We start from the raw sequence: 25,072 nt of genomic DNA on the forward strand, positions 1-25,072 counted from the left end.
GGGCCACATCAATATTCTTTTAATTGTGTTGATTCTTCATTGGTCTATATTTTACATATTTATGTTTATTTTTTGTCTGATTAACACAGGAATTTTTATGGTAGTAATAAATGTGTTGATGGTTTGACGTATAGGTCCTCCTTATTTAATACATAATAAACAATGACGGGCTCTGATTCGTCTAAACGCAAAATATCAGCTGATGAAGGTAGGTGTGTTGCCATATTTTATCAATTATCTGGCAGATGCTGATCAAGGTGTAAAGAAGCGTGTTGTTGGTGATCCTTCTAATGACGTTGAGGTATTACTTGGGAAATCTCGCGTTACTGATGATGAATTTAAGGTTATTCTTGCCAGGGCCACGGCTGATCAGCGCCTTCGCTTTATTCAGCGGCAGATTGGTCACTACTTGTCTAACGAGAACTTGAGCCGTGACAATTTTTACCACCAGAAGTTTCAAGAGGGTTCATCTAAGGAGGGCGTAGAGGTGTGTTTTCGATATTAATGTTACAAACCTACTTAGCACGTGATGGACCTTAAGTACATTTTGAGTGCGAAGCGTATGCTTGACATTAAGGCTACTGCTGATGATGTTAAATCCGCTCTTGAATCTCACCCTATAACTGGTATATCGATTGAGGAGATATCTGGCATTGTATATGTCAAGAAGAGTGACGGTTTGCCTCGTTATGAGGGACGCAAGTTATTTGAGAAGAAGCGGAAGTTTGGTGAGACAAATGACACTTACCATGCTGCTGGTCCAATTATATTTATTTCCAACATTCCTTCTAGTGTACAGGAGTGGCAACAGGTTAAGGATGCATTACAGGAGAGTAAACAGGTGGGGACAGTATTATTTATATAGTTATTCATGGCACAGATTCGCGTTCGATTCATCTCTCCGATTTCTGACAGTGGTCACTGTTTCGCTTGGGTTTGCAAGTCGCCTGAGGCTTTAGGCATCGTGAAGGAGTTATCGCCCGTTATTGATGGCAATACGCTGAGCGTTTCGTTGGTTGACACTGATGAAAAGTACAAGGAGTTTATTGCTACCTTGAAGCCTAGCATTTTAAGTTCACGTAACAAGGACCTTCAGCGCGTCCATTCTGAGATTATGTCATCTCCTTTGGATATAAACGGTTTGATATTGCGTAACTTTGGTTGTTTGCGTCCTCTGTTGAACGGTTTGCTAGAATCTTCTGACAATGGTACTAAGATACCGTTGAAATCCCAGGCTGGTATATTGGTATGTTTTATATTATTGCGCAATATATGTTTAGTTACAATTTGTTCTTGACTTTCATCCTCGCAAAGCTGAGAAGCTGTGCGTGAGTCAGCGTTCTATTTGTGGTTTTGAGGTTGCCATGGGTACTTTTAAGGAAGGTTCCAAGAAGAAGTGTTTTTTGGTGGTTACTCGTGATAATTCGAGTGGTCATGAGTACAAGGAGGTTGGTTTATAGTTATTGTTTCTTAGTTATTGTTAGGACTTTTCCATTAGCAAGTGCTTGGAGTGTCTTCGATTAAAGGCGCACACGATTCCTAAAACGGACAAGCGCGAGTTTATTAAATCGCTATCGGTATCAAGTCCGTAATTTTGTTGGTTGACATTTTGTTTAATGCTACTGGAGAATCTATTATCTATCCTTTGTGTTCTATTTGACTACACATTTTGAAACTGGGTCTCGGGACCCTGATGTCATTTATCTCATGCACATCGCATTGTTTATTGCTGATAATTGCAAATACAATTGCGTGACACATTGTATGGATAATGGAGTATATTGATGTTAATGTGTACGTTGCTTGGCCAGTGTCCTTGGGATCCATGCCTATACCTTTGATTTCATCTTGAAGTTACACCTTTGGATCGCCATGGATAGTATATTGGATACCATTCGTCAAGTGAAGGATGTTGTTGGTTTGTCTACGGACCATCCTGCTGAGGTACGTTGTTTAGGGAACTGCCAATTGGAAGCTATATGGTTTTCATGTCTGCTAATATGCTATAGGATAAAACTGAACACACAGAGTCACCAAAAGAACGGCAACTTCAGCATGATCCGGTTTGTTCTTCTGTGACATGTATATCTCCTGCAGTATATGTCCCTTGTTAATGTAGAGGACCATATAGTTCCCCTATGGGAGCGTGATATAGACCTCGGTGCGGCTGTAGACAAACGTCCAGCTGCGGTAGATCTGGAATATAGATATAGCTTGGAACAATTTATTCAGCAATCTTCTATTGCTAGTGACTATAGCGAATCGTCGTATGCTGATGACTTCAGTCGTTTATCTGAATCGGACATTGAAGAGAATGAGATTCGCGGTGTTTACTTGAGTGGGTTGCAGAGTGCTCGAGTTCGTCCTGGTATTCTCGAGCCTGAGGCTCATCCAATTTACGTTGAAGGGCTTGCGATACACGGTGGCAAGCTTCAGTGTATAGACATGTCGCCATATCGTGATCAGTTTGGTATTTTGGATTACGAGTGGTTTGTGTTTTCTTGTGCATTATATATTATATAGGTTCATTGGTATCCATTATAGTTGTGCTGATCGTTATGACCCTTTACGTGTGGGCAACGGCAGTGTTTTGACTGTTCCTTTATCGGCGATTGGCAAGTATATATTTTGTCGTGCTCATCGTCGTATTGAGCATCAGGCTGTTGAGGAGTTGAATGCTCCTGAGGTTGGTGTTTACGACCCTCACGTATCAGGTTCACTTAATGCTGGATACCTTCCACACGACCAATTTTACGTATGTTGGCATGCTTATATGTTATGAACTTTAGGATATTTCAAGTTGGTGCGTGATAGGTCCCGTTAACATATGTGACGAGTGGTCTCTTGAGATAATGCACGGTTTATCTGAGGGTACTTACACTATCGAGGCCTCTTTATTTTATGTTGACGACTTGTTTAGGTCACCTTCCTTGAGTGACACAGGCTCCTCGCTGGGTCATGTAAGATTACAGCTATCTTATGACAACCTGAGCATATCGGACCATGGTAGTAATGACGGCTCTTGTACGGTGTCTAATATGCGGAAATTATACAATTCTCGTGTATTTAGTGGCGAGGGATCAGTTGCTACATTGGATTATACTGATTTTGAGGTATGTGTACGGTAGGTATCATAACACATCCTCAGGTGGAGATATCAACTTCATCTAATGAATGGCTTATTCTGAGCATCCACAACACTCCTCCATTGCTCTATTATGTCTATGTTAAGTTTAAAGACCAATTCCAGTGTGCTTTTGTATTATATATGATCTCTAGCTTCAAGTACCAAAGGGTAGGTGTCCACCTAGGCATTAACACTGTTACCAGACGCTTGGATTAGACTGTTCGCACTGGAAATCGAAGTTTCTGAACTGTGATGTGTCGGTACTTCATGATTTCTTTCGTGATTCGGTTTTCAAGTGACTGTATTTGCGCGGGTATGCATTGAGGTGCTTGTGATAGACATCACGATTTGGTTTTGTTTTGAAGTATTTAAGTCATAAGGCATTTACACATCAACTCGTAGGTTATGGAGTTCTACGGGTGTATTTTAAATATTTGAGTGTGTGTAGATTTGGTGCCTCCATTTTAGCCATGTTGTCTATAATGGTTCCCTCGTGATGACTTCACTGGATCGTGAGTTGCCAATAGCCGAGGAGGCTGGTATTTCAACTTCATCGGCCCCGTATCGTTCTACTACACGTTCTTTAACTCCGTATTTACCGTATTCATCATTTCGTGTTAAGTCGGGTCACAATGACAACGATGACCCCTTGATATCGAGTCAAGATCGCAATAAGGATTCTCAGGTTCTTTATGTTAAGCCGGTTTATGCTGTGCATCCGGTTCATAAAGGTTCTGCTTGGTTTCACTACCTCCCTGCATTTTTTGTTCTCAGTTGTTTTATTGGCATATACTGGATATTTTTATGTTACCATTTGAAGCCTGCTGTTGGGTATGATTTGAGTCACTATGGCATTGTGAGTAACAGTACAGTCTTGGTTGTTATTGTTACTCACATTTTAGGTTTGATGTTTGTATTGAATTATGTCCTTTGTGCTACTGTTGACCCAGGTCGTGTTCCTGACACTTTGGAGTGGAAGGTGCCTGTAAATGGCGATCAGCGTGCGATTCCATCGCTATGTGAAACGAAGCGTTCCGGTGAGCGTCGTATTTGCAAGTGGTGTATTCTTTACAAGCCAGATCGTGCTCATCATTGCACGGTTTGTGGTCGTTGTGTCCTTATGATGGACCATCATTGTCCGTGGGTTCACAACTGTATTGGTTGGGGTAATCACAAGTATTTTTATTTATGTCTTTTTTATGCTTCTGCGTTATCTTCTATGATTTCGATTTTATCGTTCCCAACAGTACGCCACGTCTTAAAATCCCCGATGGTATGTTTGCTAATACATATTTATCAACTTCAGGTACCATTTTCTGAACTTTCAATGCTTGTGATTGGTGAGATCTTATCTGTAACGTTTGCTGTTATTTGCACATCGTTTTTAGGATTCCACATTTGGTTGATGTGTGAAGCCTACACTACCATTGAGTTTTGTGAGAAGCGTTTTTGCAGTATAATGTGGCCTAACCGTTCACTATGGTCTGGTACTTTGTATGAGAACATATGTGCTACGTTGGGTAGTAATCCATTATTATGGCTGGTACCTGTAGACAATCGCTCAGGTGACGGTATACATTTCATTCCTCACGTTCAGGGTCTTCATGATGAAGATGGTTATGATGAACATTCTGCTTTTTTGAAGATGGCTCGTGAGACGAATCAGTTTGAGCCTATAGTAGAGGTTTAACAACTAGCGTCAGAAACTATGTACGCTTGTACAATATATTAATATCTGCAGTAGTGTTTGTTTAGGTTTCACCAAATAGCACTTTAATCTTTTGTGTAACTGAGTCCTTGTTTGGATCGTATGGCTGCTCCTTGCTTGGTATTTCCAAGATTGCTGGTATTGGTCCTGAATGTAGGTCAATAGCCGTTTTAATCTTTTCCGCGATATGCTGGTTTATGATAATGATTCCACAATCCTTTTTCTGTACATACTGCTTGAATGTATCTTCGATCTCTTGTTTGGATACTTCTGCGAGGGATGTGTCACTGTGTTATTTAACTAACTTGGTGTGATTATTTTATAATTTGTTTGTCCCAGTCCATCTTTGCTCCCTATTCCTGCCATGAGGAATCCAACCACTGTATCCTGCGGTATTATTTCCGGGACCACGGCTGTGACATGCTTACCTCATCTCCTATGATATACACCTTAGCTTCTGTAAGTTCGTTGATGCGCTCCATCTTTGCGATTTTTGTTAATGAATATTTGCGGTAATTCAATGCATTTTACAGCGCGCCGCTCACTTAATTCCCATGTGCTCTGTCCCTTGTAGGATCAAGCATATAATATCGTTAATTCCAGCAGTAAATTTTAAATCGCCCCGCTATGCAAAATATGGGATCTATGTAAAGATTGGTACTAAGTAACGCCCAGGGCATTCAATAACACTCCACCGATGTATAACTATTTGGTGTTATGATTGTTTGTGGATTAACAATAGTGTATGAAATGTTATATAACCTAGTCTATGTGTGCGTTTATAAAGTGTTTATATAGTTTGGTAACGCTAACGTTGAACCCATGAGTCCACATGTTGGCGAGTCTCTATAAGTGTCCATCGTTGATAACCTCAGAGTAACTGTTTCATTAGTGTAGATTATTTAGGTCCATTTAGGCCTAGATCGATAAAGTCATTATTTGTTATTTATCGTGGTTGTATGTCCAGCTCAGCTATCTAAGGCGTTATGTCATGGTGACGTTGTGCCAAATCATCATCGCTGGTAATAGTCGTATATTTTGTTGCAGTCTTCGGGTTACAAAGACTGAATTGAATTTCTCCGGCGATTGTACGGTTTAACCCTCCTTTTATCCCCCATAGTCTATATTGCGAGGAAAATTAACCTTCATAGTCCCTATTTCACTACACATTTTAGTAGAAGAGTGCCCATTGTGTCCTACATGGATAGTATTATATGCATTACACAGCATAGAATGTGTCAACCAGGTTCTGTCATATAGACATTCTGGATTACAAATAATATCTCGTTTTGTAAACACTACACGATACCATTCACATTAGTATACTAATGTTTTGGGACAATCTCCCACTTTAGTGGAACGTATAGCAGTGTCGGTGCGAATGGATCATCTGAATGTACTATACATTCATATTCGGTGATTGCGATTTTAGTTTTATATGCTGGGCAGTCGAGTACCAGGCTTTCGAACTCTCCTCCTTCTCCGCATACATTGAATCCATATTTATCTCTAATGCGTATAAATTCTGGATAAAGCTCTTTAATACTTTTCCCTAGATGTTCTCTGTTAAGTCCTGTATGGATTAGTTGTTCCCAAGTATTTGACACCTACCCATTGAGCATGTTTTAATGACAATGGCATCCATATTGTTCTGTATCATCTCTTGCAACAGTTCGGTTTGTTCACGTCCCCAAAGTGGCTCTACTGTTTTGAGCCCAAGTCTTTTTGCCCTGTGGTGATATATAACTTTGGTACTTTCCGTGGCATATCCACGACATCATTGTATGGTACTATATCATTAAAGACGCGCTTCAATTGATATAGATACAACAGCGGCTCATGTTAACTTACACGTTGGCTACTCTCTGTAGTTGATACTGCGATGCGATAGCTCCTGTTAATATCCCTTCTATATCGTTCCTAGTTTCCTGTTTTCATATAATCAGATATAAATAGATCTACCAATGCTTCTGAAACAAGTTTATATAAATCTTCTACTTCATCTTCTTCTTTTGGTACATAATCCAGTGAATCTGTAACTACTGGTGTTCCTGTTGCACTTTAGTAGTTACTATTTTTTATTACCTATTATTCGTCGTTCAATTAATGGTATATCTAGGCACTGTGCTATTGCAGGAACTATGTTATGCCCTATAGTTTGGTACATGAAACTGTCTAATTCATTTTCATTATGCTTTGGTGCTAAATGTCCAAGCATAATTACTTCATGTCCCTGATTTTGGGCAAGTACGATACTGTAGATGCTATCTTTGCCTCCTGATATGAGCGATATCAACTTCATTTGCTCTGTTTAAGTGAATCTGCGTTTTGAACTAGAACCTATACTCGCGAGATAATACTACATTAAGCGGTATATGTACTGACGTTGTACCACTAACTCAAAGAAGATTCCGTGTTTGGTGCAGTACTGAATCCGCTATTAATAAATATATAGCGCGATATACATTGCACGGGACTATGTACAAACATTTAATTGGGTTTGCACATTTTACATCGATGTGTGTACGATACCGGTAATTCACAAAATCTTGCCTCTATGCCATCCTTATGGCTAATATAGTCACGTATGTATATACTACGATTATTCCTGTGACACTTTTACGCGCTTCGCCTCTCTGTCTTCATTTGCGATTCCTAGGTAACTCAGTACATCATCGTATGTAATTTGCATTTTATCGAGCATGTGTGCCGTTTCCGCGGGATAGTTCATATCTTCTACGCGTGTTATGGTGAATTGGTACCTTGTTTCCCCGTTGTACATATTAGAACGTACATATCCCGATAGTTTATATTCCCCGAGTGTGGCATCGAATTCACAGAACCTTTTAAGGGTATCAGGATCCATATTTTCCAATTCTTTAGCCGATTTCCCTAGCAACTTCTCACCTGCGTTTGTAATTGTTTTAGCTAGATATACCTACCGTTTTCTGCTGTTATTTGTGCATTTATTTTGCCGGTGGCGTCCATGAAGTTGCAGCTAAATATGTACCTCGGTACTGGTTCCACTGATATATCAGAGCATGCGATGCATTTGTATCTGTTGGTATCTTCATCCATAACTACTTTTTTGGAGCACATTGGGCATGCTTGATACCACATTCGTACAGATCCTTCTTTATTTTTCCAGTGTATTTTGCGTAGTTTTGCTCTTAATATAAAGCTTCCTTTTGTTTTGGTGAGTAGGTTTGCAATATCAGTTTCTTCGTAGTTATCTTTTGCTGCTTGTGCCTGTGTCTTGAGTGATTTGAAAGTTTCATTATTTGCTTTAGCATTTTCAAACCATGATTCCAGCTGTGTTAACTTATCCTGGTCCTTTATATTTTCTTGTGTTGCCAGGGTAACATCTGAATTTTGGCTGCTTTGGCAACTTCTGCTTCCTTGCCATTCTTTGACTGCTAGTTTAGTAGCAATGATAGCTTTCCCTTCCATCTGTTCTATTCCATCCATATTGGCATGATCTCCCCAGAGTACCAAATCCATTTCATATCCTGTGTTATCCACTATAGAGAGTATACGCTTGGGCAATTCCTTGCCTGCTCTGGTCGTAATGTTCACTGCTGGGTGTACCGTATTGGCTATACACAGCAGATCCACTGGTGCCTGTGTAACCTGTGGCATTGACTTGATATCCCTTAGTGTAAGTAGTTTATGGTCTCTTTGCATCTTGATATCACCTTCATCATCGACGGGGTCAATTTGGCTATCTTGATGGCATGTGATTTCATACTTGTGTGGCGTTGTATTGAATTTTTTGTTTGACAGTTCTACGTTACCTTTGGAGAACAGGTAGACCTGTGGTAATTAGTCAACACCGTAGCAACCTCACCTTCCCCTTTTCCAGTACTTCATCCCATTTGGTTGCTGCCTTGCCCCAAAACTTAACTCTTATGGTATCGCCCTGATTGTGTATCTCTAATTGCACTATTGACCTACATGCTTATCTACGACGTCAACGTGCATTATATGGTTATCACCCTTGATTGCTCTGAGTGGTGCTTTATCCAGTACTCTGGCTTTTATAGTCCAGTTATTGGTATATGTGGTTATATTCTTGATTGGGAAGTAATCATCCATGTTGTTGGTTTGGGTATGATATTGTTAGTAGCGAGTTGTTATCCATGAAGGTACCTTACGTAACCCTGGCCATTAGGTACTATTATGTTCTTGCCGCAATACAGTATCTTCCTTGTGCATTACTATTTTGACGGCAACCTTCCTATGAGAGCAAAGGCTGACGGTACCGTGTCTATAACGTATATAATATCATTTTAGGGATTTTGAGACACCCTTATATTTACACACGTTGTGGACTGGTAATGTATCGTTCTTAACTGGCCTTCGTAGTGTTATATATCACTTCTGTGTTGCGCTATGGAGGGCTGCCTTCTTGCGTCACGGGGTGTCTATATACCTTGGCACATACAATTTGTATGAAACACAATGTGGTTTTCAAGGCTTGGCAATCCGCATTGCCTCGGCATCGCTTTGCGAGGTGCAGGGTGTGTGTTCCGTGCGCGTGGCGTTGCTCAAGTTGTCCAAACTCCAGCCAGTATAGCGCGTGGTAGTTGTACTTTACACACTGTATCTAGTATATGTTCAAGGCTTGCTACTTTAGAACCTGCTTTTCGCGTACCGAAGCGTTCCAATGTTCAGTTGGTGAGGGACCATTCTGAGTTTCACAGCATCGTTTATTCCATACCAGGTAGGTACGATAATATCGTCACATTAACCTTACGCAGAACATGAGCGTGTTAAGCTTGAGGATTTGGTGATATCAGTTTTTGTTACTGAGCAGAATACCAGTTCCATGTCGATATTTGACTGCATTGACCAGTTGTCTATGGAGTACCCTGGTAACAGATTTCTCATAATCGACGCTGATCAGGTACCTCGTGCTGCTTACGATGCTGATTTACAGCAATTTCCTGCTGTTTTGTTATCATTTGGTGGTGACATTTATCGTCGATTACTACAGGTCAGTGGTGGTTACCCTAGTGACTGGGAGGGTAGTCCTCGCTGGGACTTGATGGGTTCTGGACTCCAACCTTCTGTTGAGTGCACTCTGCCAGGCAATCTTTATACCCAGGTTAAGGATGAGCTTACTTTGTTCAGCACGAAGTTTGTTGATAAAGACATTGCATCAATCAAGAGTCGTTGTGGCACTCACAGTTACACTCATGGTATTGATACTGACAACCTTAACGTCAAGCGCGTCGGTTGGCCTACTGAGTAACTCTGTGGTCATAAATGGTGACACTATAGTTATCTTGGTGATCCACCGTTTCTACAACACACTTGATCAATACTTTTGGTGTTGCTAATAGCATTCTAGATCTATCCAAAAGATATAGTAACTCTATCTCTTGTTGCTACACTGTGTAATGGTTAAATGTGTAAGGCGTATATTGTGTTATATATCCACTTTGTGGGTGTATAGCTAAACATAGTGTTAATTACTAAGATCTAGTGTTTATATTATCTAGGTATCGTAGAATGGTCAATTCAGCTCGTCGTCGTAAGCGTAGGACGCACGTCAAGGAGGTTGAAGATGTGGATTCTCCGCGGGTTGTTGTCATTCGTCGAGGCAGTTTACGTCCAGAGTTGAAGCAACTTGTTCAGGACTTGCGTATGTTATTCTCTCCTAATTGTGCAAGTCGTTTACGTGAGGGTGGCCATCAGCGTATGAAGGACTTCACTGGAGTGAGTGATGCCCTTGGTCTGACCCATATAGTTTCCGTGAGTGAAACTGCCCGTGGGTGTTACCTTCGTGTTGCTAATTTGCCTAAAGGGCCAACCTTGATCTTTTCGATAGAGTTGTTAACTCTTGTATCCGATATCGCAAAACAAAGTTCAAATCCAAAATCCGTGAGCGGTGCATGTCAACATTCACCATTGGTAGTTCTTAATGGTTTTATGAGCTCCGTTGGTAGTTCTTACGACGGCCCTAGTGAGGAGTACAGTACTGCCATGAAGACGGTGTCTAGTACCTTCAATAGTTTGTTCAGCCCTATAGATGTATCTACCACTACTATGAATAGCTGCAAGCGTGTTGTGTTATTCAACAAAAACCGGGGTTCAGACGTGATTGTACTTCGCCATTATTTAATTAACGTAGTTGACTGCAATACTTCAAGTGCAGTACAGGATCTAATTGGCAAGCGTGCGATGAAGCGTTTACTGCGTGATAAGAATGCTAGTTTTAAGGACATTGTGAAACCTGGAGCTCTGCATTCTGCGGGTAGTAACGTTGACGACGACTACGTGGAGTTGCAGAGCGTAGATTCCCGCGGCCAGCTTTTGCGTAGCAAGTACGGCTTGAACAAGCCAATAGACCTTGAGGATGTTGAGGAGTCTGACCAGAAAATCGGTATAAGGTATGTTTGATCCACTGCTTTACAACGCTTCAGTCTGGTTGATGCCGGTCCTCGTATGAACCTTCGTTTGATCAAGATTCAGGACGGTGTATTCACAGGTTCGGTAACATTCCACAAGTTTGTTACCAAGACCCCTGAGGAGGCAGCGCAACTTGAGAAGGTCTTTGCTGAGAAGCGTCGTCAACAATCTGCTGAGGAGGAGCGAAAACGCAGGAAGGCTGAGGACGATAGTTCCTCCACTTCCTCAGGGGAGGAGTAATATTACGCCTCCATATTTCTATGGAATATAAACGATATTGACATATTTAATGCTATTTCAGTTTGTTTTAAAGAGCGGTGTGATAGTCCATACAGAGCACTGAAGTGGCCAACGTAAGCAGGACCAATACATAAAGCCAACAGTGTTATGGTGGACCTATACGCCAATATAAGCAATAGTCACTCTTAAGCCTTGAGTTGGCGGCTAAGGTTAGCAGCTGCGTGCATGGCCAGCTTTACCATATTGGTCTTGCCATGCTGCATCTTCTCGGTATGTGGTTGGTAGTTGCCCTTGTCCCATTCCAGGGGGCAGCCGTCAATGGTGCACAAAGCGCCACCCCAAACACCGTACAAGTTGCACAGCAGCAGTACCGCAGAGTTGTCTGTATCCTCGATAACTACTTCCTTGTATTTGGCATATGTGTCCCTTGGGTCGTTGGTGATATCTCGGCGGTAGAACAAGTCACTAGAGTACGACATACCCAGGTGAGTTGGGATACCTAGTGCCTCGCTGGCGTCCCTAAGGGCCTCGAAAACATTTGGGTGAGCTACGGCAGGGTACGCCAGGTCAGCATCACCCAAGCATGAGCTGTCATTCCTGATAGCACCGTAGCAAATACAGATATCGCCAGTGCTACGTATATCAGGACGGTATGTACCACAGGTACCACTGCGGATGATACACTTCACACCTAATTCAATTAACTCCCTGACTACCACATAAGTAGGGTGGCTACCCACTCCGTGGGAAGCTAGAAGGATGTACTCGCCATCGTAGAATAACTCCGCTCCTTTCCAGCAGAGGTATGTACCAAAGTCACGGTATCCAGTAGAGTGTTCCTTGAAAATTTCGAAACGTTTATGGTCACCACAGATGATGGCAACCTTGTAGTCTCTACCCTTGGGGATGTTACTGCGATTTAAAATTTGGTCGTCGTTGCGCGGCATTGTGGTTAGTGCTTGTTAAATGTCTCCAGAATAAGACGCGTGTATTAGAGTGCTACTGTTTAATTTCGACAGAAATAGCAAGTGTACACACCTAGTGGATGTAATACGATAGTCTTTGGGCACATGATTGTGTGGTCTCAACGACACACCAAGCACATGCGTCGTGTAAAACCGTCCCCACGTTAAAGCTTGCATTGAATAAAACAGGCGGTCTAAAGGCCTTCCATAGGCCCTTATATACCTCACGCAGTACCCTTTACGTTTTCGGGTCGTAACGCTGAAGCTATGTGGTTACACACACCATCACGTCATTCACGCAATGTCTACTAACCTTCTATGTCTAACAGTTTATTATAGACTATAGTAACCATGTGTATACACCTACATTACTGTAACACACTTGTATCACGTGTTAGAGTGGACACTAAAACACAGATATACCTAGGATTCCACCACTATCCACAGTATACACTAGGGGCGCATTATGTCGCCTTCCTTTAATTATTAGAGTGTACCAAGCAGTCTAGCTACATGTTTGTGTCTAGATGTATGTTGCGCTTTATCACGCACACGTCCCGGGGCGGCAGTGACCCGGGCTATAGGATACACATTAACCCGCCTGCATGATAATCACTGTTTTCCCACAGCAGAACAGCGTGCGCAACTCATGTACACTAGTATTTTTTCTGGCGATTTCTAGGGCATTCTTTAGGTTATTGTCCGAGCGGTTAGGTAAATTGCTGCCTACGTCTCCCTCTGGAATCTACAGTAGCATTTCATATTATCTCTATTAACACCTGCCGTCGGTGTTTTTAGTCTCGGTATTTTGATATTTAATTTCCAGTATACACGACACAATGGCGAAGACTGCTGTGTGCCCTCCGGGTATTATGAACAAGATCGGTGTGCCACTTGACCGCATCCACCCAGTGGCTATTGTCGTCGGTGACCCTAAATGGCTTGAGATGTTGGCATCTCTAGCTACGCGTCAAGAGTTTTTCGCTCGTTACAAGTCACTTTCTTCCATGGAGCTTGAGTTCAACGGGCAGACCTTCTTTGCTCTTAGTTTTGGTTTCGGTGCTACTAATTTGCACCGTCTATTGACTGAGCTTGCTGTATTTGGTGTGAAATGCGTAATTCTTATTACTAACACCTTCTCTTTGTTACCTGGTCGTGTTCCTGCCAATGCTCTTTGCATTACGTATGCCGCTTGCCGTGGCGACTATGCTTCTACTATAGAAGTCGACTTGGCATACCCAGCTATCGCTCATCCCGATGCCACTCGTGCTTTACGCAAGGCTGCTGAGGAACTGAAGCTTGATTACCATTTAACTAGGACCTTGACTAATGACTATGCCTACAACTCGAAGCTCGGGCGCCCCAATGCTCTTCGTGATGAAATTCGCAAGACGGACGTTGAGTTGGAGGATCGTGACATTGCATGTTTCTTTGTGTTCTCTAGCTACCGCGGTATGGTTTGTGGCGCCATCTCTTGCAACGAGACTGAGCCTAACACATTTGACCCTAACACTGCTGCTCCCATCGAGAGTGACGAGGCCATTGAGGGCAGGAAGCAGGCTATGAAGGTCGCTCTATTGGCTGCTTCCAAGTTGTGCGTGGAGCATGCCTTCACAGACTAAGCGGTCATGGCCACTATATCTATCTCTAGTGCAAAATCATGTCGTTTGCATAAGACAAATGATACCCAAAACTCTGCTTAAATGCTGCTGAGTTCCATGTTGTGCAATGCTTGCTATTCTAGTCCTACACGTATATGCAATAGCCTAGGTAATATGTATAGTGACTACATTATATGGTCAAGTTAGCTAGAAGCAGGTAGTACCCAAGGAAGACTACTTCCTGGTGAATAGATGGTCAAAGTACTCCCGCAGTATCAGTGTTATAATAATATGAGGTGCAATTCTCATGTAAAATGCGCTGTAAGATGAATAAAAGCGCTTCAAGCCTCCTTCTCTATAGTTCTTGATGAAACAGTCGGTGACGCCGGAGTACTGGGCCTTCCCGGAACCCTGTTTCTGCAAACAGGTCTTGACGTAATCAAATGGCAAGCTCGCTACTACAGCAAACCAAGCACTTATGGCGCTGCTGGCCACAGTCAACGTCGACTTGTCCTTGATATAGGGACTCAGCGTCTCCTTAGATTGGTCGTAAGTAGCAAGCATGGCGACATTAAGCGCCATGGCCCTGACTATGGTTGGAGTAGCGCCCTTCCACAGACTACCGATTCCTTCCTCTTGTGATATACGGCACACAGTGCTGAAAATGCCACCGTAATTTTTACGCTGAGCTACCGGAAGTGAGAGGTTAGACTGCATCCTTACAAGTGCCAAATCAGCCGGGTTACCAATGAAGGCGCCGGCAGCGCCACTGAAAAGACCGATAAGACACTTCTGGTAAAAGGGGATGCGCTGGGTACCTTGACGCTCCTTAACAACGTCACTGATAGTCCTGAATAGACCCAGACGAGTTGTTGTGTACAATATCTGGCGAGCACATGCCGCATCAAGCCCCTTGTACATCGAGCGAAGTCCCTCATGCTTCAGCATGTGTCTAAATAGTGCGATAGGTTTGGGCTGTGTGTGACCAGCAGCCGCAGCGAGCTGTATCCTTACTTTCACCATATCAATGGGCTGTATACACACCGTAGCCAAACAACCGGAAGTACCGCCAAGGATAAACGGCATACACGGCTTAACTATCGGCTGTGCCCCAAGTGGAAGGAAGTCTAGATTATAGGTTGCCATCGTGAATATACTAACCAAATGTGTGACCAAAGACTAGTCTCACCAAGCCAAAAGTTTCTATAGCATCCTAGGGTGTTATGTGTATTAATGCGCATTGGAAATCTACTGGAATCATTGCAGTTTCCCCTCAGTGTACTACTCCCCCATACAAGCTGCATCGAGCGACACATAGGAGACGTTAAGCGAGCCATTCACACCTTGGATGTATCATAGCGATACTAAAAACAGGATTAAAGCGGGATTCCGTATTATACGTCACATAGATATTGACATTCCCGTGTTAACATGGGTAATCAAGACTAAACAACGTAGATTAGCAAAGAGATTATACGACGCTATGATACAGCATATGGCTTTTTTACATCTAGATTCTAGTTTGACAGTAATATTGCAATGTGTGTGTACAGATAAGGGATAACACAGTGCCTAGGCAGTCATGCCTCCCTGGCTACTGTGTTATCCTTTATCTGCACACTGCTTTTGTAAAACAGGGTTCAATGATTTCTAAATGGTGCCGTTGAGCTCATAATGAAAACAAAGATCTGGCTCTGGGGTATTTAGATTTGTCCATCTATGCTTCAAGTGGTACGCGTCGCGCATATCATGTGCGGTGGGTATAGCCGTTCATTGTCACCTAACCACGTATTTATTAGAGTATACATAGCCATCACATTTTTGTTGGATACATTGCATGTCTAATCTCAGTTTTCAGGCACACCAACATTGACGCTATATACAGAGAGCCGCTGCATCTGGATCTTACACAGTTTGGACCATTCCTGTTCCTCCGTGTTATATTCGACTTTTGCTGTGATTTAAGCTTGTCCAATCACTTTTGGAGGTCTCTATTCCTATATAAACTGGATACACCGCTGCTGTCTCTAGTATGTGTTATCTGGAAGCTCGGCATCTTGGACCTGTTTTCTCTTCCGGATGTGCCATTGTGGCATGTTATAAGAATATTTAATGCTAGTTCGTGGAGTTGTTTAATCGATTCAATTCACGTTTCGCACTTGTCACTCACGTCATATACCTTTATCACGAGGAAGGGCTTGTTCACCACGCTTTAGATGTATTCAAGCTAGCCCTTAATCAAAGCATTAATTGGTCTAGTACCACACAAACAAGCATTGGTATATCTATAGTCCCATTGAGGCTCTGCATGTTCTTTTTTTTACGTCGGTTGTACCGAGGTTGTATGATTGACTTCAAGTGCGCTATTGATATTTAACATTTTTTGAACGAAGTATTAAGGTAGATTACAAGCTAACTTGGGGGTTACTTAGAGTCTGTCTTTAGAAACGGCTTTAAAGACTGAGATTTGTCATCCATTCACTGGGAGCTGATTCAAAGAGGAAATTCAGTTATCGTCTACCCAAAGGTGGTTCCGTAGTGTTGAGCTTTCAAAGCAAGGTTCTTCACGGCTGTTGTCTGTGTATGTCAAGAACTTATTGATACCGTGCTTACTAATTTTAATACCAAATAGACTACAATGGCCACTGGCAACTCGGAGATGAACATGTTTTTAGTCCACAGTAAAAATAGTCTGTGCATCAACAGTTGCATTTCGGGTACCTCGGCACCTGAGTCCAAAGTTGATAATGCAGGCGATGACAGCGCGCGTTCCGAGGTGGCTGCATCCTATTCTAGCAGTACTCTGTGGTCTCTCAACCGCGCTGCTCGATGCTACTCTAGATCTCCCAATAACACTGTTGCTATTGTTGACGATCGACTTGGTCTTTCTATTTTACATGTCAAGACCGATGGTTCTTCTGAATTTGCCTTTGACACTTTGCGCGGTGTAGGCAAGTTCCGCAACCTGTACACGCCCATCGGGTGCAAGAACATTAGGTACCTACAGTGGTCCGACAATGGCGTATACCTGGTGATATACTTTAACCTAAGCAACTGTGCCAAGGAGCCCGGTATAGCCGTTGACGAGAATTTGCACATTTGGGATATTACACAACAATGCATTGTGGGCAGTTTTTGCACGCGCCGTATGTCGCCTGAGCAGTGGCCTATTATCAAGTGGGTTGGTCCCAGCGATAATTTCGTTTACTGCTATGGCCAGCAGGTATCCCTCTATGCAATCACTTCCCCAGAGGGTACATATTTAAAGACCACCCGCCTGCTGCTGTCAATACCTATCCCGCGGGTGTTCTCAGTTGAAGTGTTTTACCACGAGAATGAAGCAAGTCTGTTGGACGGCATGGTACCGAGTTCTGATGACGAGGGCACCTTGGTACACGCTGTAACTGAATCTGTAGCTACAATGTCGCTGCAGACAGCGCCTGGCTTGTCTAGTGACAGTGACACTCCAGGGACACAACTGGATAGTGCCATCAAGGGATACATATCCATTGCGGCGTACACCAAGGCTGACATTGCAAACCAGGTGTCAGGAAACTTGAGAATATGTACCATCAGGTGCATGGGTGGCGATATGTTTCGAGTGTCGTCATACGACCACGAGTTGAAGACGGAGGATTATGCCGATATGCTGTGGTCGCCATCCGGCAAGTACCTACTTGTGCTAGGGCAGTCTACAGTGGACCTAGCAGGCGAGAAGTACGGCTCCACGTCTAACTGTTTGTTGTACCGGGCTACAGGAGCATTCATATGCCGTGTAAACACCAACACTATCCACGACGCCCGTTGGTGCCCTACGCGGGATGAATTCATACTCATGGAAGGTAATATGCCATGTGATATAACGCTATACAATACCGATTGCATACGTCTATTCGAGTTCCCGAAGATGTATCGCAACACAATCAAGTGGAACCCGCTGGGCAACATGGTAGCCCTATGCGGTTTCGGCAACCTCGCGGGTGAAATTTGCTTCTGGTACCGCAAAGATAACGGGGAATATGAACAGATCGTGCAGTTTAAGGAGCCGTGTACCGTAATATCGGAATGGTCGTACGACGCGCGGTACTTCATCACTGCCTCTACGTTCCCGCGCATGAAGGTTGACAATTGCATAAAGATATTCAGCCACGAGGCTGATTTACTAGATAGCAAGACTTTCGACGAGTGCTATGGCGTCTGCTGGATTAAGACACCGGAGACCAGTTGGTCGTTCGTGCGCCCTCGAGTGCGCAAAAGCGCAGGTCGTAAAGCTGTATACAGGCCTAAAATACTACCAAAGGACGATATGCAGCGCCGTGTGAGCGATGTGAAGGATGTGGATCCAGATAAGCTGTCCAGGAATGTTGACCCAGGCTCTTGGAACGTCTCACCGGCACTGGCCTCGGCCAATGCCCACACCATGCGAGATAACGGTTACCGCGGGTCGCTATTCTCAAACGACTACGGAGATAAGAACGACCCGAATGTGGATTTGCTAGACGCATTCCGCCATGTATTCTCCCTGCAGCAAAATGGACACGTTAGTACCCAGCTGGTGCCTACTGAACCCCCGGTACCGCATTTCAACAACCGGGTTCCTGTAGAACCCATGGTCAGTGAAAAGCCACCAGATCGCAGAACGTCAGCCAGTGCCCGTGGTACTGGAGTTAAAATGCCACCGGAGGACGCTGCCAAAAGCTTGTCTATGCTGATGCACCTCAAGAAGCAGATGCAAGGAGAAAAGTCAAAACCACTTCAGCAAACTATTTTGGACGAGGTGCAGCTGCTTAAGCTGCTCCTGGAGGCCAAAAACAGGTCTGTAAACCGCACTCGCGTTGAATAGCTTTGTGAATATCCTAGTGTGTGGAAGTATATAGGGTTTTTAGATGTACATAACGATGTGTAGTAGTTACCAGTGATTTGAACTGAGGTAAAGGCGCTTTACAACGCCAGAGCTACCCCGGATGGCACCCTGGTACCATCTATGGTGGGTATTGGCATGTCTAGTAGTAGAATCACGCAGATTCCAGCGCCATCCCGCATTCCTGATACCTAGTTACATCCATATACCACCCTTGCGTGCCGAGGCGCATAGTAATGTTGCGAAATACACAGTAAGAGGTGGCCAGTGCTTCCTTCCAGCGGAGCAACATGAGCAGAGAATCCTGCAGGATGAAGTAAGTAACTGAATATGACTATATAATCCATAGTGGCGACGAGTGTCTGATTTGTTTGGATTCGCAGAATACTCAATAGGAGTACTGGCCCATGCTGACTTGTTCAAGTCCAGGGGAGTACAACAGAATAGCGACACGGGATCACTAGCAAATGATCACCCGGATAAAGGATTTGGATTGACATTGGGTCCAAGTGATCACGGTCTACCGGAAACTGATATTGATACTACAGATGATATATCCCTAAATGCTAACCAGGAGCATCGAAATGAACTGTATGAATTCACGGATCGTAAAGGACGAAGATTAGCATTGCGTGGTGATGTGACACCGCAGTTCATGGCAATGCTAAAGGAACATTGGGAACTACCGATAAAACATAACTTGAACGCACTAGAAACTAAACAGATAACCAAGTGGTTTACCATGGCAGATTGCTGGAGATATGAACGACCGGGTCACTGCCGAAGACGTAATCATATACAGTGGACATGTGACATTGTAGGTATACCCAATGAAGATGCTGAAATTGAGCTGTTGACCATGCTAATCACATTCTACAAGAATGTAGGATTAACCAACAAAGATATCGCAATTCACCTCAACCACGTAGATGCATTGCCAACACTACTGGAATCCATGGGCAAGCCCGTTAAAGACCACACGTGGATGCACCAATTTAGAAAAGTTATCGATAAGTACAGGAAAATAAATCGCAATGAACTGTGCATAGCACTGAATCAACTAGGATTCAGTTATGATGAAATAAACAAGCTACTTGATAGCATAGCCAACTGCTCTGATATCAATACATACGCGAAGCTATTTGGAAATGAAACCCCGTTTGTGAAGTCACTGCAGTAAGTTGGATATTGACTTGATTACATGTTACAGAAATATTGTACACGGGGTCGAGCATGCGCAACACTCAGATTGGCTACATATGGACCTGAGCATAGTAAGAGGTACCGATTACTATACCGGGGCCGTGTTCGAGTGCTTCGATCGTATGCACCCGCAGCATAGAGCTATCGCTGGAGGAGGTAGATACGACAACTATTTAGGACCTAAAGAAAATAACGACAGGCAGCTGTCGTATTCAGTAGGTTTCGGCATGGGAAACATTGGTATCATAGAAACCATGCGGTCAAGGTAAGTTACCGTGGATGTAGATACATACATAACAGGAATTTACTCCAAGAGCAGATTTTCACGGATATAGTGCTATACAACCCACATAGTAGCTCTAGAGTCCCGTTACGCGGAGTTGACCTTGTGCACGTTAACAAGGTACTCTATTCACTGCGTGATAGTGGAATTAAAGTGTTCCACTACTTCCAAGGAACTAAGCTCGCTAAGGCACTGGAATTCGCAGAACGTGCCTCATCAATTGCACTGATATATCCAAAGCTGGACGACGCTACAGGGACATTGGTTTACCAAGTGCATAATATACCCAGTAAATCCAAGGTAAGCTTAGTGGTTCGGTATATAACGCAACAGACACTGGTTGCTAAAGAAGACATTATACAATTCCTAGAACGTATGCGCCGTCACAAAACAAATTGACCCAGTGATATGCAGTGTGGTACTGTACTATGTACTAGACAAACTGATTATAATCTGATAAAACTATATATTAGAGGTCCTCAGTCTTAGCATTGCGAGTGTCGAAAATAAAGTCGTCGCACGCTAACTGGTGCTTCTCTTGCATATCCCACCAAACCTGCTGATTAGGCAGCTTCTCGCGACTCTTGGTCAGAGATTTCCAGACCCCGGGACGCGCTTTCTTCAGTGTTATAGTAAATCTACCCATAGATACCGCAGATACCTTGGTCTCGTCCTTCACGACATCGTCAAATAACTCAAGAATCAACTGATAACGCTTAGGCTTGTCAGATTGAGTACCAGTACTGACGTAACGTAGCATATTGCCTTCAATATCAAGTGACTCATTAGATACCACAAGGGCGCCTGGAAGGGTTTATTGCGACGCAATAATAACTCACCAGGACTACTCCAGCGATTGGAGAATTTAACAGCTAAGAAAATTTCATAAGGAGATTCAGCCCATTGGAATGCAGTATTCACAACGTCAACCTTGTTGTGATGCCTGTCTAAAAGCTTGAGTAGATCAGAAGAGTGCTTCTGGACCCTTTGAACACTCTGCCTGACGATATACGATAGGTCAATGCCTACAGGGGTATTAACACAGTGCGTCAAAACAAACCTTCCTCATGCGATAGCAACACTATGCGCTGAGCCAAGTCCCACCATCCATTGGAAATGCAACGCTCAACATCCCGTTCACTTGGTACGTACTTCGTACTCGTAGAGTCAATGGCAGATTCCATATCACGGTACTCAACTGGCATCCAATTAAAGAATCGTACCCACCTAAATATAGGCGACAACGAAGCCGTAGCCAATGTGTAAAGAGCAAAAAAACCTTGCATCTTAGAATCACGAAGTATGGAACTATTCTAGGAACAAAACTATGCGATGTGTCCCAAGGTGACCTAAAGTCAACCAAGGGAATTGCTGCCAATTATAACAGAAGTGTCCGTGTAATGTATATTGCTTTAAGCAATGTAGCTAGAATTCCAGTTTAGATAGGTCACAGTAAAAAATAAATAGTGACCGATGCTACACTAGTGTGTCAGTGCAGTATTCCCCAAAAAAGGAATCTAATAATCATGATAATATATTGATTTATACCACAATGCGCCCACGTTAATGTGTGGATCCCAGAGCCAATTCATGGGTAACGTATACAAAATGTAATATAGACACACAGAAACGTGACCACGAGATATCAAGAACGTGTTGTAACGTCCTTTAAGCGCTCCCGAAGCTCTTTTAAGGATAGTTTCTCACTGCTACCGGAGTCTGCAGTAGCACTGGGTGGGCTATTAGTATCCACTGTCACGTCATCAACCACCGTGATGTTGTACTCATTGGTCTCATGCTCAACGGCAGCGTCATTGGCACAATCCGCCTCGGCATGTTGCTGAGCCTTGAAGCTCTCACGCTCCGAAAAACGCTCTTCCTGACGTTGTAAACAGTAGCGTTCCGTGCACTCGGGGTTGCAACCAATGGAGTAACTAGGAAAATAATCTTGCAACGAGTTGTAAGTCAACATGCAAGTAGTTTGGCCGAATTTAAGCAAATACTTCAAAGCGTTGTGAGCCAACAAACCAGCAACCACACCCATAGTAGTAGGTAAGCTAGCAGTACAGACATCCGGACGCTTGATAGTGCTCTCATCACCCTTGACAGCTACTATATATGGCGGAGCACACAAAAAACAACCAGTGATACCAGGGTCACAAGTCTGTATCTGTCCACTCATGGCATTCTCAGCTACACCAGAATTCATCCATAACTGACCTGCTTGACAACATGCCTTGTTAATAGTCACCCTAGCAGCGTAGTTGTCAACACATGATAGTACAAGGTCAACCCTAGACCCACTAAGACCACCATGGCAAATGCGGTCATAGAATATGTCGTAATCCTTGCAAATGTTGGCATTGATAGACTCAATATCGACAGATGAATTTATAGCGTTCAATGTCTGTTTAGCAGCCTGCAAAGCATATATGTTTCGATATAACAAGTACCTCTACTTTAGACATGCCAACCTGGCTTGGAGTGTAGAATAAACGGTTCATATTAGCAAGCTCAACGTCGTCGTAGTCAAAAAGGATCAACTTCCCTATCCCACAACGAGTTAACATCTCAGCAACAACGGCACCAACACCGCCAACACCAACGATAATCACACTGCAGCCATAAATCTTGCTATAGTCCTCCACGACACCCATGCGCTCAAGCGCTTTCAACCGTGATACGGGATCGTCCTTCTGTGTAGACATTGTAATATGCGATCAATAGTAAATTTGATAACTAACAACAACACAACCTTCCCGGGCACGCGTACAGGCATGCCACAAACACTTCAATAGATACTTCTAGCGTATAAATACATATTGCTACATGACTCTAGCAAGGATGTGTAAGGAATTATGTTGTATCACCCCTGGTGTGTGCTCAATCAATCACATAGAACGTTGTAGTACCCATGCCCAAGAGACCATTAGATAACATATCGCAAACAGTATCATGGCCAGTCACTAGATGTATATAACAATACGCAACTTAGATATACTACATCAAAACTTAATAATAGTTATATATCAATGATTGAACTAGATATAACGCAGCAATAAAAAAAAGTTGTCCCAATGGCTTCACGGAACCCATAGAAACTTATCTAGGAATAGAAGGAGGAGCAGAGCTCAAGTATCCCTCGTTTAAAAACTCCTCCAAAGAACGCTCAGACATCATAGCAAACATGTTAGGATCCTGACCAAATGCAGTTGGACGCTCCTTAAGCCTAGCGGCAGGAGCACCCTGGTGGTGATTGAACGCAGGCTGCTGCCGTAAAGGCTCCGGGAACACCTGGTGCTGAGGTTGCGGCACCGCCTGAGGCTTTTTAGGAGTAACACGATGACGACTGTTGGAACGCGCTTGGGAGCATCTCTCAATTTCCTCAATGTAGTCTATGCGCTGAGTCATACCAGTGGGCATGGGAGGATGGTTGTTGTTGGCATAGTAGTAAGCCTTAGCAGCGTCGTAACTGGGGTCCTCTGGCTTGAAGAGCCCGTTTATAATGTCGCCACGAATGTCACCAACAATGTGAGCAAGGACACTGAGAGTACCAGAAACAAAACCACCAACCAATTGAGCTGCTTCCTTGGCTTCTACCGTGGGAAAACTTGGAACGTTCTCCTTTATCTTGGTTACCATCTCATTGAACACAGAAGGACGCTGTACATGTATCAGGTAGATATAAAGTAACTTACCCTCTGAGCAGAAGAGCCCTTGGTCTGGTTTCTACCACGGAATGCAACGTGGCCCTGAGGTCTAGGTATGCCTGATTGTTGAGTGAATGACGCTGTGTTGGAGCGCTGCTGACGGACTAGTGGTGAAGTGGGCGCCCTGCTGGGACCAGCAGGAGGGTAGCTCGGGTAGACGTTAGAAACATACGAGCTCGGTACAAAGCTTTTCCTAGATGCAGCAGTAGCCTGTCGAGGCATGACCATAGGAGAAGTCTCACGGGCTACCACACGCATAGGTGAAGGAGTAGTACCCTGACGGTGTTGAGGTAAAACAACTGTCTTGATGTTAGTAGGCGTTGACCTGGGTTGAGGAAGAGGAGTTCCCTGAGGGTATGCATTGTAGCCAGGCATGTTCTTAGGAGTCACACTTGCAGTGGAGCAACGAGGCATCATCATAGGCACACGACAGCCAGGTGAAGGCTTGAAAGGAGGCTGATCATTGACAAGCTTGGTTCCCATAAAACGACCCGCAGTGTTCTGACGACGGAATACCGCACCCGCTGAAGGATTTACAGGCACGTTCACCGTACTCGTGACCATCCTTGGAGGAGGTGTGCTCCGTGGCACAAAAGGAGCTTGCTGGTACTGCATTGTGTATAATATTTTACATACACTTCAAACTGCGTTTTTAATGTAAAAATACCGCTCATACACACATGAGCGAGAGCATTAAAGACTTAATTCGACCGTGCGCAAATTTCACGCAAGGTGCCAGTGGCAACGCCACAGTATGATATGAACTACGTTAATTCAGTGGTAGTTATAACCACAAACCGCAAAGGGCTGTGCACCCTAAGATTAAATCGATTCGCTGTTGAATCTTGAATGAACCCACAATATATGGCCACAAGTAGACTCGAGTTGGGATGTGCACTAGGCAGCATCAACTCACCTTAGTGTACCTATGAAATAGCGTCTCAACACAGACATGGTTTA

At 43.6% G+C, this 25,072-nt stretch overlaps 16 protein-coding genes across 16 annotated transcripts; 8 read left to right on the forward strand and 8 right to left on the reverse strand.

The window, feature by feature from the left end:
- Positions 1–81: 81 nt before the first annotated feature.
- Positions 82–1,633, forward strand: BBOV_III005060 (uncharacterized protein). Its single transcript, XM_001611587.2, has 6 exons — positions 82–208; positions 246–487; positions 524–841; positions 881–1,246; positions 1,281–1,448; positions 1,485–1,633. Exons 1-6 carry the CDS (start codon positions 163–165, stop codon positions 1,590–1,592), a joined length of 1,248 nt encoding a protein of 415 aa, XP_001611637.1. The 5' UTR covers positions 82–162; the 3' UTR covers positions 1,593–1,633.
- Positions 1,634–1,731: 98 nt separating this feature from the next.
- BBOV_III005070 (uncharacterized protein) lies at positions 1,732–3,479 on the forward strand. Its single transcript, XM_051767257.1, has 7 exons — positions 1,732–1,944; positions 2,010–2,063; positions 2,098–2,489; positions 2,524–2,755; positions 2,790–3,113; positions 3,149–3,295; positions 3,331–3,479. Exons 1-7 carry the CDS (start codon positions 1,873–1,875, stop codon positions 3,424–3,426), a joined length of 1,317 nt encoding a protein of 438 aa, XP_051623448.1. The 5' UTR covers positions 1,732–1,872; the 3' UTR covers positions 3,427–3,479.
- Positions 3,480–3,518: 39 nt separating this feature from the next.
- BBOV_III005080 (DHHC zinc finger domain containing protein) lies at positions 3,519–4,860 on the forward strand. The gene is made up of 2 exons (XM_051767397.1): positions 3,519–4,400; positions 4,434–4,860. Exons 1-2 carry the CDS (start codon positions 3,624–3,626, stop codon positions 4,815–4,817), a joined length of 1,161 nt encoding a protein of 386 aa, XP_051623449.1. The 5' UTR covers positions 3,519–3,623; the 3' UTR covers positions 4,818–4,860.
- On the reverse strand, positions 4,856–5,481 carry BBOV_III005090 (putative vacuolar ATP synthase subunit F). Its single transcript, XM_001611590.2, has 3 exons — positions 5,264–5,481; positions 5,141–5,222; positions 4,856–5,105 (listed from the first exon to the last, which is right to left on the reverse strand). The coding sequence occupies exons 1-3, from the start codon at positions 5,315–5,317 to the stop codon at positions 4,879–4,881; spliced, it is 363 nt and encodes a 120-aa protein (XP_001611640.1). The 5' UTR covers positions 5,318–5,481; the 3' UTR covers positions 4,856–4,878.
- Positions 5,482–6,158: 677 nt separating this feature from the next.
- Positions 6,159–7,250, reverse strand: BBOV_III005100 (putative Diphthine--ammonia ligase). The gene is made up of 5 exons (XM_001611591.2): positions 6,921–7,250; positions 6,798–6,886; positions 6,687–6,763; positions 6,447–6,565; positions 6,159–6,408 (listed from the first exon to the last, which is right to left on the reverse strand). The coding sequence occupies exons 1-5, from the start codon at positions 7,135–7,137 to the stop codon at positions 6,161–6,163; spliced, it is 750 nt and encodes a 249-aa protein (XP_001611641.1). The 5' UTR covers positions 7,138–7,250; the 3' UTR covers positions 6,159–6,160.
- Positions 7,251–7,328: 78 nt separating this feature from the next.
- BBOV_III005110 (Replication factor-A C terminal domain family protein) lies at positions 7,329–9,018 on the reverse strand. The gene is made up of 4 exons (XM_001611592.2): positions 8,790–9,018; positions 8,683–8,754; positions 7,778–8,648; positions 7,329–7,742 (listed from the first exon to the last, which is right to left on the reverse strand). Exons 1-4 carry the CDS (start codon positions 8,928–8,930, stop codon positions 7,438–7,440), a joined length of 1,389 nt encoding a protein of 462 aa, XP_001611642.1. The 5' UTR covers positions 8,931–9,018; the 3' UTR covers positions 7,329–7,437.
- A 247-nt stretch (positions 9,019–9,265) lies between these two features.
- Positions 9,266–10,106, forward strand: BBOV_III005120 (uncharacterized protein). The gene is made up of 2 exons (XM_001611593.1): positions 9,266–9,558; positions 9,596–10,106. The coding sequence occupies exons 1-2, from the start codon at positions 9,297–9,299 to the stop codon at positions 10,087–10,089; spliced, it is 756 nt and encodes a 251-aa protein (XP_001611643.1). The 5' UTR covers positions 9,266–9,296; the 3' UTR covers positions 10,090–10,106.
- Positions 10,107–10,320: 214 nt separating this feature from the next.
- Positions 10,321–11,513, forward strand: BBOV_III005130 (Brix domain family protein). The gene is made up of 2 exons (XM_001611594.2): positions 10,321–11,230; positions 11,264–11,513. Exons 1-2 carry the CDS (start codon positions 10,350–10,352, stop codon positions 11,487–11,489), a joined length of 1,107 nt encoding a protein of 368 aa, XP_001611644.1. The 5' UTR covers positions 10,321–10,349; the 3' UTR covers positions 11,490–11,513.
- Positions 11,514–11,549: 36 nt separating this feature from the next.
- On the reverse strand, positions 11,550–12,532 carry BBOV_III005140 (phosphorylase family protein). Its single transcript, XM_001611595.2, has one exon. The coding sequence runs from the start codon at positions 12,434–12,436 to the stop codon at positions 11,675–11,677; it is 762 nt and encodes a 253-aa protein (XP_001611645.1). The 5' UTR covers positions 12,437–12,532; the 3' UTR covers positions 11,550–11,674.
- A 620-nt stretch (positions 12,533–13,152) lies between these two features.
- Positions 13,153–14,185, forward strand: BBOV_III005150 (Phosphorylase family protein). The gene has a single exon (XM_001611596.2). The coding sequence runs from the start codon at positions 13,294–13,296 to the stop codon at positions 14,074–14,076; it is 783 nt and encodes a 260-aa protein (XP_001611646.1). The 5' UTR covers positions 13,153–13,293; the 3' UTR covers positions 14,077–14,185.
- Positions 14,186–14,237: 52 nt separating this feature from the next.
- BBOV_III005160 (Mitochondrial dicarboxylate/tricarboxylate transporter family protein) lies at positions 14,238–15,314 on the reverse strand. The gene has a single exon (XM_001611597.2). It carries the CDS (start codon positions 15,199–15,201, stop codon positions 14,290–14,292), a length of 912 nt encoding a protein of 303 aa, XP_001611647.1. The 5' UTR covers positions 15,202–15,314; the 3' UTR covers positions 14,238–14,289.
- Positions 15,315–15,863: 549 nt separating this feature from the next.
- Positions 15,864–18,937, forward strand: BBOV_III005170 (Eukaryotic translation initiation factor eIF2A family protein). Its single transcript, XM_001611598.2, has one exon. It carries the CDS (start codon positions 16,694–16,696, stop codon positions 18,896–18,898), a length of 2,205 nt encoding a protein of 734 aa, XP_001611648.1. The 5' UTR covers positions 15,864–16,693; the 3' UTR covers positions 18,899–18,937.
- A 21-nt stretch (positions 18,938–18,958) lies between these two features.
- Positions 18,959–20,851, forward strand: BBOV_III005180 (Histidyl-tRNA synthetase family protein). The gene is made up of 5 exons (XM_001611599.2): positions 18,959–19,232; positions 19,266–20,092; positions 20,127–20,384; positions 20,420–20,702; positions 20,736–20,851. The coding sequence occupies exons 1-5, from the start codon at positions 19,020–19,022 to the stop codon at positions 20,799–20,801; spliced, it is 1,647 nt and encodes a 548-aa protein (XP_001611649.1). The 5' UTR covers positions 18,959–19,019; the 3' UTR covers positions 20,802–20,851.
- On the reverse strand, positions 20,851–21,936 carry BBOV_III005190 (uncharacterized protein). The gene is made up of 3 exons (XM_001611600.2): positions 21,463–21,936; positions 21,242–21,427; positions 20,851–21,206 (listed from the first exon to the last, which is right to left on the reverse strand). Exons 1-3 carry the CDS (start codon positions 21,686–21,688, stop codon positions 20,872–20,874), a joined length of 747 nt encoding a protein of 248 aa, XP_001611650.1. The 5' UTR covers positions 21,689–21,936; the 3' UTR covers positions 20,851–20,871.
- Positions 21,937–21,987: 51 nt separating this feature from the next.
- On the reverse strand, positions 21,988–23,280 carry BBOV_III005200 (ThiF (thiamine biosynthesis) family protein). Its single transcript, XM_001611601.2, has 2 exons — positions 22,856–23,280; positions 21,988–22,821 (listed from the first exon to the last, which is right to left on the reverse strand). The coding sequence occupies exons 1-2, from the start codon at positions 23,108–23,110 to the stop codon at positions 22,048–22,050; spliced, it is 1,029 nt and encodes a 342-aa protein (XP_001611651.1). The 5' UTR covers positions 23,111–23,280; the 3' UTR covers positions 21,988–22,047.
- A 148-nt stretch (positions 23,281–23,428) lies between these two features.
- Positions 23,429–24,951, reverse strand: BBOV_III005210 (uncharacterized protein). Its single transcript, XM_001611602.1, has 2 exons — positions 24,101–24,951; positions 23,429–24,065 (listed from the first exon to the last, which is right to left on the reverse strand). The coding sequence occupies exons 1-2, from the start codon at positions 24,725–24,727 to the stop codon at positions 23,505–23,507; spliced, it is 1,188 nt and encodes a 395-aa protein (XP_001611652.1). The 5' UTR covers positions 24,728–24,951; the 3' UTR covers positions 23,429–23,504.
- Between the last annotated feature and the right edge of the window lie 121 nt (positions 24,952–25,072).

This window comes from Babesia bovis, chromosome 3 (assembly GCF_000165395.2).
Source record: "Babesia bovis T2Bo chromosome 3, whole genome shotgun sequence".
NCBI lineage: Eukaryota > Apicomplexa > Aconoidasida > Piroplasmida > Babesiidae > Babesia > Babesia bovis.